The following is a 10,623-nucleotide window of genomic DNA, read 5'->3' as shown; positions in this document are numbered from 1 at the left end:
TCAACTGATGTGACATTTGTCCGGGTATGATTGGGATGGAAGTTCTATGATTTTAAAATAACACATTCTCTCTATTAACAGGTATCAGGTCAACAGATAACCAGTTGATACGTTTTCAACAAAGAGTGACATACATTTAACTGCCAGTAGACTATAAGTGGTGTTTCTACCCTAACCCTATATAAAAGTACCTGTTGATTATAATAATTCAAAGTAGTATTTTTGCACTGTTATTTACCATCATTTAACTAGTTCTCGGCAGATTGTGTCAGCATATTATTAGTTGACTATCTACTTCTGATTTGTCATTAAATGATCATAAGTATGAGCAATTCTTGATCATCTGTTGACAGATGTTTATTGTCAAGTAAACGTCAAGTCATAGATCAGTTGGCAAACAGTTGCTTATCTGTAGAAAGTCAACAATCCTATTCTGACTGATTGTCTATTGACATGATACTGAATAGCTGTTGATTACTTTTAGAGAGTCAAAGAGGGATTATCAAAATACCACAATAGGGAACAGCTGATTATATTTATCTTGGATATGGTATTTTTCACTGCCTTGTACCAGTTTGTATTATCTGCCTTGCCTGGGAGCACAGGTTAAATCAAAACTTTCAAATATGTAAATGCCAAAAAATACCACCATCCACCCCCAAATGCATCATCAGCCATTTTTAAAGCACCTTTTCCTTTTATTCACTTTCAAAAATTATATATCTGACGCTTCTCTTGACAACCTGGTGCTCATAGAGCTATAAACCTTCACTGATGCTTCAGTTCAACAACACACATCTATTATTTTTTTCGTTATTGTTGTTGTTCTATCTGTCCCTTTGTTATTATTATATTATTATTATCATGTGTCACCCAATTACTTTTTCTAGCACACTGATCTCTAAGAAAACTCTCCACCTGCTTGATAAAAAAAAATTATACCAACAGCAGCCATAGCCAAAGAAAGCTGACCACTGATGGATATACATACATTACATTTTCATGTAGGCACAAAGTCAGAAAAATATACCTTCACATAACACCAGTATGACCATCCACTCTGAAACAAGAGTTTAAGTCATTAAGGTGTACCTAATGGTGTTTAAGTCCTTATTAACTATCTAAGAGCTACAGATTAAATAGCTCAGTAGAAGAAGAATAATAACCATTGTCACATTAAGCAAAAGCTGCAGGTAGTATTTTTGCCTTGTCATATCATGGTTGTTGGTTTCCTAAACATTACAACTAAACTTTTTGACCACGCAAACTTTTCTTTCTGCCCTATTTCACATTTTTTAAACAGTTGCATTATTAATAAGTTACATTTTAATACATACACACATACAGAGGGCACCATGGAAGTTGCTTGGCACATTCTCATGCTTGACCAACCGCCTACAATCTAATTTACGATACAAGCCACAGTAAAACAGGTCTCCTCATACCAACATCTCCTAGTTCAGTCAAGAGGCTTCAGCATTTACAGATGAGAGGAAACAGGAGCCTGCATTGGCCACCATTAACACTTCTTTTCTGCATAATTATCCTGCAAAAGGAGGACACACACACAACCTGGTGCACAAACATGAAACAGTTCAGTTTTACCTACAGTATCTTCATATACTGAGTTTAGATTCATAATTTAATTTGTATATACTGTATCTTAATATGCTGGTACCAGGTATTCACAGTGACTCTAAAATAAAATTACAAGAGTTATTTTGTACAAGAAATAAGAAAGTCTGAGCGAGTGGAAAAAGTTTGGAATCCTTTTTATCTAAGCTCAGAGTCTGTAGTTGGAGTTGAGTTTGTGATTGAGTCAGTTCTGTTCCATATCAGTGGGATTCAGGAGAGCTGCCTGAGTTTTTTGTTGGCACTGAGGAGACGCAGTCCAACTCCTCTGAATGCATGTTTGATCACGGCACGGTCAACAGTGGACACAAAAAGGTGAGGTTTGAGAGGGGTCTTACCCACCTTCTTATGTTGAACAGGATATGACTGAACCAAATACAGGATGTGCCCTGTGCTGATTTCACAAAAATAAAAGTGCAAGAAAGACGGACAAACAAAAGATTTCACCGACTGCATTGACTGTTGCCACGCATGGGCCATACTGAACAATTACCCCAAAATAGTCCCACAAATCATATTTAAATACAATATTCTGCTTTCCACTATTAGTTCAATGTGTTTTATCCAGACATGTAAAGCTATTTTGTGAGTTAAAAGAAAAGCTGCCGTTTGGCCTTTTGTGGTTGAAACTAGCAGGAGATCCTCTACAGTATGGCTGCTACAATAGTGAGGTTAGAGGAAAACAGCTATTTCCTGCCATGAGCTGTGTTTTTCAGGAGAGAGGTATAAACCTTGTCAGTATTACTTTAATACTGTTCACATACACACTTTCAGAGGGAACAAGCATGCTCAGTTCATTGTTTTAGACATTTCCATTCCTATTTATGTATACATATACATATATATGTATATATATATATATATATATATACATACATATATATCTGTATATACTTTTTTATTGTCTCTCCTTTCCTTTCTTAAATACAGTACTACTGAGAAGAGGATGAGAATAATGACCTCACATAACTGATCCTATGTCAGTTAACATTGTTACTTCTGGCTGTCCGCAGGATTGACTGTCACGTTCCCTCACACAGAACCACACAACTACACATCTGGCAGAGAGGATAGCAATACTACGGTTCACATACATTATTGGTGGTATATTAATATATACATAAATATATACACTTTTGGTATATTCAGGTAAGACACTAACAAACATGCTATTCAGTGTCCCTCAGTCTTAATTGCCACTTTTTTTATGCAAGTGCTCTTCAGCTCAGCTTGTCAAGTATTTGTAAGTACCGGAAGAGATGCACACATACAGACACACACACACACACACACACACACGTGTGGCACACATCCACACACTATTATACACACTCCAGCAACAAAGCAGCCTGAGAGCTGCACACCTGTCAGTCTGTGAAGGTCATCGGATCTTAAAATGTAATTTATTTATTTATTTATTTTTTATCAGTTGATTTGCATACTCCATCACCAACAGGCAGGATTCAGGACAGAGGCTGTGGTAATACACAGACTGAAGAATACAGGTGTGTGTATGAACACATCGAGTGTACCGAGCATACACAGACACTGTTCGGTTTGCATCTTTCTTCTGATTTGCCTGCTTGTGCAGTGATGAAGCTAACAGGGCTTGTTGACATTGCACAGCAGCTCGGTAACTTTGATGAGGCGGGCTACTGTGCTCTGCGACTCCTCCTGCAGCCGTTGATTGTTCTGTCTGAGGCTCTGCACCTCGGCCTGCAGCACCGCCTTGTCCTCCTTCTCCTGAAAGACATCATCACACAACAAAACAAAAGCCGTCGCTCAGATCGCTGTGGCAGGAACGGGGGGGAGCAGCGGTGGCGTTAAGGAAACTAGTGGACACACATAAACACAGAGCTTGGAATAAAACAAGTATAGAGAAGCACATCACATGGCAGTGAGGCAGAACACGCTCACAATCCAAAACTGTACAGAAACAATAAGCTGCTGAACTGATTACGCGTATGACATTATATTTTTCTTTCTTGTTTTAGTTTCTACCTGGTAAAAAAAACAATTTGTTGGCTTTTCACACTTTATATAATGTAGTAAAAAAAACATGTCCTTTAAGGGCTGATAGAAAAAGGAACTTATCCCAACAGTTATAATTTTCACGTCTCAATTATCAGAAGATTATTTTTCAGGTAACTCAAGAGCGCAGGGTGATTTCTTAGCTCAATTCTGTCCATTCTGCTTCGTAGTTCAATGTTAAAATAATTAAACAGAGACATATTTATTGGGAAAATAAACATATAGGCAGTAGTTAACTGAACTAATCATTAATTATAGGACTGACAAATGCCCTTTGTCAATATTTTCTGTGGGCTCTAAGTGAATAATATAGATATAAATAAATGTATACATTTCAAAAATCTAAAGTAAAAATAGGTTTAGATTCAGTCATAATCAATGAATTAAACATATAGGAAAAAAAACCATTATTCTTTGCAAATAAAGACATATAAAATCTGTAGTTGACTGAGTTGCTTTTGTGGATTTTATGTTGAGAATTAGTGAAATTAGAAAATTGAATAATTTTTTTTGCATTTCCAAAATTACTGGTTGAGTGGACAAGATAAATGGACACATTTTGTCCAAGTAAACAAAAAAGTGCTCAGAAAATATACTGTACATCTTCTCACTCTGGTAACAGAAACGGATCAGTTTAAATACTTGTTTTCTTACCTGCTGACTTTCCTTTGTGGCTCACTGAAAACAGATTTAGAGAGAAAAACAATGATACAAGTCAAAGCACCTTTTGCAAGTCATCCTGCAGCCTCTTCAGCATGGCCTCCAGCTGTGATACCTTCTCCTCTAGATGGCCTGGAGAGTCACTGCAAAAAAGAGGAGCAGTGACACATTGTCAAAAAACAATGACACGATGTTAAAGTGAGGGGCAACAGTAGCTGTTGTCTTTCAACTTGAAGGTTGTAGGTTTGATTCCCAGCTCCCCTAGTCTACATATCGTTATGTCCTTGGGCACTTCACCCACGTTGCTCCTGATGGGTGTGCCTGGAGTGTATGAATGGCTATGAGTGTGAATGGCAAAACTGTAGTGTAAAGCAGTTTTGAGTGGTCATGAAGACTACAAAAGCACTATATAAATACAGACCATTTACCATAAAGTCTGCAATTAGACATCAATCAAATAGAAATGTGTCAAAATTAGTGCTGTCAGTTTAACGCATTATTAATGGCGTCATTTTTTTTATCGCAAGATTAACATTCTTTATGGCTTAGCAAACCTTGTAGTTTTTTTCACATGCTGTTGCAACATCTAGTCATGTTAGAAAAACTACAACACCACACCAGATCTAGCTAGACTGGAAACAAAACAGGCACATTGCACACACTTGTTTGAGAATGTAACGGCCTGTGGGAAGGCGGGACATCCAGTCCCGCCTTGAAGGTCCAGCCCCGCCCACAATACAATTTTAGGATCCTTGTGTCCGCCTGTGGCGGTTGCGGTTGAGAAGAAGGAAGATTGAAAGTCCATCATGAGTGTAAAATGTCAAAACCTCATTCACATGTAATGAGGAGTAAAATAAGATTTATTGCAGAGAATTGTTGTTGTTATGAAGCTAAACTGTAGGTTAACGTTAGTGGTTAAAACTTTAACATGTACTACCTACTCAACATTTGCGAACTAGATAACCATGTTACATTTCAAGAAACGATGGGTTATCTTTAATTAATGTTACTGTTAACCGAGCTGTAACGTCAAAGCTGTGTTCACACCAAACGCAAGTTAAAATATGTCTGTTACTTGATTATAGCTATCTGATGTGCTTGACTATGAACCAAGGGAGCACAATCACAGCCAAATTGCCCCGCATACTGGTTTAGTTGACTTGCTTTGGTGCGAACGCACAGTAACGGTCACGAAGCAAACTCTGTTAAGAAAGATTAACGCTAATTGTGTTGATTTTATAAGCTGAATCTGCCACCGTGGATTCACATCCATTTTATGTCAGGAGAAAAGTTCATTTCATGTGGCTTGACGGTAAGATTACAAAATGTTTTTAGCTATATAGTTATGGTTATATAATGCATGTTTTACATTATAAATATATTTGAGAAATTGTCTTATTCTCACAATTGTCTCCAACAGGTGTTGCAAACTGGACCAAGTTCTCAGCAGCATACAGGGCAGATTTTTACCAAATGTACACTCGGGATACGTGTAGAGAGTGCAGGGTGACTTTGGTTTTTTGATACTCGTCTGTGGATTATTTGCATGTCTGTGCTTCAGTGAACCCATTAACTTTGCTTTCCGCTTCCAGTCTGTTTCCTCTCCACCGTGGAGCTCGCGCCGGCAACTTTTTGACGCTCATTTGAGGATCCTCGGTTTGTGTACACCTGTTCGTTTTTGTGCTTTATTTCAATAAAGCTTACCACCAACTTTATGGACCCAGTGGACGGTGGTAAGATGGAAGCCGTTGTTTTACGGCAGGAGGAGTGCATGGACCAGAACACCTGTCATCTGGAGGGCCTGGGGCGTAGTTTGGAGCAGATGGCTATCCACCATGTCGCCATGTTTCACTCGCCATGTTTCGCTCACCATGTTACGCTCACCGTGTTTCGCTGTTCACCATCGGCATGCAGCGTGCCGCCATGAGCTCTCCACCCTGCGCTCCACCACCTGTTCTTGCTCCACCGCCTCCTGTCGTCGCCACTCCTTTCACGTCCATGCTTCAGTTTGCGCACCCGGGACACTTTTCAGACGATTGTCGCCCATTTTTGACTAAGTGTTGCCTTCAATTTGAGATGAACTCTGTGGCGTTTCCCACTGAACGGGCTAAGGTGGCGTACTCCCTCTCTCACCTCAAGTTGCCAAGAGTCTCTCCCTTCCAGAGTTCAAGGTATCCATCTCGACTCCCCAGGTTCAGCGAGAGGTCCTCGTCCTCATCGATTCAGTTGCCGATGCCACCTTTGTCTCCAAGTCACTAGCCCAGGATCAACTACAACCGCTGTCGTCACACCCTAGACGACAGCACCATCAGAATGGTCAGCCATCAAACTGCTCCGGTCCTCCTGTAGTTCCCAGATGGTCACCTGGAGGAGATACAGTTTCACGTCCTCACTAACTCCATCCATCACCTGGATCACCTGAGGCATCCCTGGCTCCAACACCATAACCCCATCATGAACTGGTCTACACACAATGTCATTAACTGGGGGAAGGGCTGCAACCAGGGGTATTTCTCATCGGTTTCTCTGCCTTCTCTCCCCAGATGTCCTGTGGTTGCTCGCTCCGATTCCCTCCTGTTACCACTACCTTGGTGAAGTCTTCAGTAAAACCAAAGCCGCTGCTTTCTCAACCTGAAACCGCCGCAATGAAACAATATATCCAAGAATCTGTCAAATCCGGTATTATTCGTCCTTTTTCCTCACCGGCCGGTGACGGGTTCTTTTTTGTGGGGAAGAAGGACAGCTCCTTACGTCCATTCATTGACTACTGCACCCTCAATAACCTCACCATCAAGAACCGTTACCCCTTTCAGTTAATGTCATCTGCATTTGAACTCCTTAAAGGAGCCACCATATTCACCAAGTTCGACCTCCTACCATTTGGTATGAATCAGGGCGGGGGATGAATGGAAGACAGTCTTTAACACTCCGTCGGGGCATTACGAATATCTGGTGATGCCGTTCGGGCACACCAATGCCCCAGCTGACTTCCAGTCATTTGTCAACGATGTCCTCCGCAATTTTCTGAATGTCTTCGTCTTTGTATACCTTGACGATATTCTCATTTACTCCAACGATCAGACCACCCACATGGGATTCATCATTTCACCCGGAGAGATCCAGATGGATCCTGAGAAGGTCTGGGCGGTGCATGAATGACTCCAGGAAAGCACTTCAGCATTTCCTGGGGTTCGCGAACCTCTACCGTAAATTCATACGCAATTTCAGTTCTGTCTCTGCTCCTCTACATTTACTCACCTCTAACACAGAGGTGAGTAAATGCAGCCCTTTTGATGGAACCCAGACGCGGACCGTGCCTTCATGGAGCCTGTTTTAGAGAGTGGGTCTGGACCAGAAGCTCCACCCCTGTGCCTTCTTTTCCAGGAAGCTGTCTCAGGCTGAGAAGAACTACAGTGTGGGGGACAGAGCTGGCAGCTGCTGGCCATAAAGTCTGCGCTTGAGGAATTGAGGCACTGGCTGGAGGGGGCAGAGCAACGGTTTCTGGTCTGGATGGATCACCGTAATCTCGAGTACCTCCGAGCGGTGAAGCGCCTCAACCCCAGGCAGTCCAGGTGGTCACTTTTCTTTACCCGTTTTCACTTTGTTGTGTCATATTATCCCAGTTCACGTAATGTCAAAGCCGATACGCCAGAGTGTTTCATACTTTATTGAGCTCTCCCCATGGTTTTTTGATTCTTGTCTGTGGATTATTTGCACGTCCATGCTTCAGCGAACCCACTAACTTTGCTTGTTTCCTCTCCACTGTGGATCTCGCACCGGTGGATTTTTGTCACTCATTTGAGGATCCTCGGTTTGTGTACACCTGTTAGTTTTTGTGCTTTATTTCAATAAAGCTTTTTACTTACCACCCTACTGCCACAACACGGCACGGTTAGGCTGCATCTCCACTACAATAAAAAGTACCCACTCAACGTGGGCAGAGTTATCGCTGCATGGCTGCGTGAAACTGCGGTGACTTATATACGACGCACACACACAAATGTGTGACCAGTGACCAGTGACTTTACACCAGACTCCTGGAGATCAACCCACGTTTTTAAGATTGTTAAGAAGTTTTCACTGAGCTAAAATTCGACACTGTTCGGCGTGATTTCTGTCCACATGTCTCTGGAGTACAGCCTCCTACTCCACAGACTGCAGTGGTAATCGACGGTGCTGTCCATAAATACACCAGACTCCTCTGTTAAATATAGAGATTTCGCTGGCAGTTGTTGGAGATTAACCTACGTTTTAGGATTGTTAAATTTTAGGATTGTTTCCCCCATTAAAATAGTTCCCTGGTGTCCTAATGAACATGTCAGTGACATGTGACATGTGTCACTAATGAACATGTCAGTGACATGCCTTGGTAAAAATACCATAAGGATGAAGCATCATAGCAGTTCAATAACCCTGCTAAACCCGCCCCTTTCAGAACGCTCGGTTTTCGTGCATGGTCCCTTTATATGCAAATGAGACACAGGCAAACACACACCCACTTCTTCCAGGGGGTTTCTGATTTGTCCTCTTTACAGCGCTTTACAGCTCTATTCATCTCCCCCTCCATCCACTAGTTCTCTGACAATATCAACATGGCAGCGTGCGCAGAAAACAGCCAGAGTGCCGTCACAGGAACAGACGTCCTACATAAGGATCGAGCCGAACACTGCCGAACTGTAAATCAGTTAAAAACACTTAGGGACAGCTCCGCTGATCGCCAGCGTCGCGCGGCGAGCTGAATAAACTGCCGCTGTATGTTACTGTATCAGACCGGTGACTGTGCTCCGCCGCTCGCCGTTGGCGATCAGCGGTGGCGAGGTCTCCGGAGCACAGTCACCGGTCAGTCACCGGTCTGATACAGTAACATAGAGTGCAGCACCGCTGATCGCCACCGCTGATCGCCAGCTGCTGCACGTGACTGTATCAGACTGAGTCTGTGCTCCGGTCATGGAGGACGTACTGAACAAATATTTTTAATTAGGACGTGTCAGAATGGTTTTCTTAACAATGTGTGTGTTTGTACGTCGGTGAAATACGGTCGCTGACTAAATACGGCGACCGCTGGCCGCAGTCTGATGTGAAGTGGTACGAACACACGTTTGCTGACTTTATCCGGCACATTAGCTTCATATATAAAATCCTCTGAGGCTGGAAGTTTGTGTAAAACACTGTGCACCACTGTGCAGCCACCAACAGCACACTTGTCCCTCGGCGTTGACATAATACCGCTCTTCCTCCCTCGCCTGCACTCTCGCAGGGACAAGTTGGAGCTAAGGTGGAGCTCTCGAAGTAAACTTACTGGTGAAATGCGCATGCTGCCGTCATAAGCGCAGGGAATTCAACATCGAGTGTTTTATCGCCTATACTTACACTAAGGGGGACCACGAAAACATGACTGAGTATTCTTTTTCCACACTTTGGCGACTGGTAGGGCCTCCAGAGTCCCAAATATAAGTATTGAAATGGTTAAAAAGTTGATTTTGCATAATATGTCCCCTTTAAGTGATCTACAGTTCGGCTTGATTTGAATCATCACATAGTATCTACTCAGCACGCTTTTGGAACCTCGCTGGAGCAGGTACTAAAAATAGTACCTGCTACCAGGTACTATGCTAGTGGAAACGCTACTTAAACCATGCTGTGGCGTGGCGAGGTGAGGAGAGTAGAGCCGGTGGAAATACACCATTATAGCTCAAGGCACCAGCTCTACTGCCTTCATCAATATTAGACCTGTAAAACTCAAAGATCAATTCCAACTGAGAGGCAGACCTATTTTGAGCAAATCTCAAGATGCAAACTCCACACAGAAAACCAGAAAGATAAAGCCAGTGCAACAGTGCAAGCCACTACACCACTGTGTGGTCCACTAGTCCTTCACTAAATGCAATAAAAAAAATTCTCTTTAACATAAAGGGATAGTTCAAGTCTTTTGACATGTGGTTGTATTAAGTATTAACACATAGCACTGTATTTACCCAAATAATAAATGTCTTACTTAATTGTCTACTATAAGAATATATTCAGTCCTTCATCTCACCGGGACACTTTTTTGACTGGTAACTGTTACAGAGTGAATACTGTGTCACTAATTATTAAGAGGTTTTCCCTCCCTGAAACCTTAGTTGTATAGGTCCTGTTTTCTTGGGCTAACTAGTGTGTGACACAGCGTGTTGTTCGGGCTCCATTGTGGCTGCTAGTCATGTATAACTGCTGTTATTCAGTAAAGAGAATCAACTGTCCGCAACATCTGCGTGCCTTACAAACTACACCACTCACCCGAGTGGTGAGGGGTGTTTCAAT

The 10,623-nt window shown here is 42.2% G+C and overlaps 1 protein-coding gene across 6 annotated transcripts in view; it reads right to left on the bottom strand.

The window, feature by feature from the left end:
* Positions 1-1,756: 1,756 nt before the first annotated feature.
* The window catches only part of zmp:0000001168 (signal-induced proliferation-associated protein 1), a 60,116-nt gene continuing 51,249 nt past the window's right edge, over positions 1,757-10,623 (bottom strand). For 3 of the 6 annotated variants that reach the window (XM_058627150.1, XM_058627149.1, XM_058627152.1), the window contains exons 15-16: positions 4,388-4,466; positions 1,757-3,375 (exon numbers count right to left, since the gene is read on the bottom strand). In XM_058627150.1, the coding sequence (XP_058483133.1) occupies positions 3,232-3,375; positions 4,388-4,466 (223 nt within the window). In that variant the 3' untranslated portion in view covers positions 1,757-3,231. Of the gene's footprint in view, positions 3,465-4,387; positions 4,467-10,623 lie in introns of all 6 variants that reach the window. The other 3 variants (XM_058627153.1, XM_058627155.1, XM_058627154.1) reach the window with 3 other exon arrangements.

The sequence above is a fragment of the Solea solea genome, chromosome 4, assembly GCF_958295425.1.
Source record: "Solea solea chromosome 4, fSolSol10.1, whole genome shotgun sequence".
In the NCBI taxonomy this organism is placed as follows: Eukaryota; Metazoa; Chordata; class Actinopteri; order Pleuronectiformes; family Soleidae; genus Solea; species Solea solea.
The sequence above is the reverse complement of the archived record's forward strand: the minus strand, read 5'-3'. Positions and strand labels throughout refer to the sequence as shown.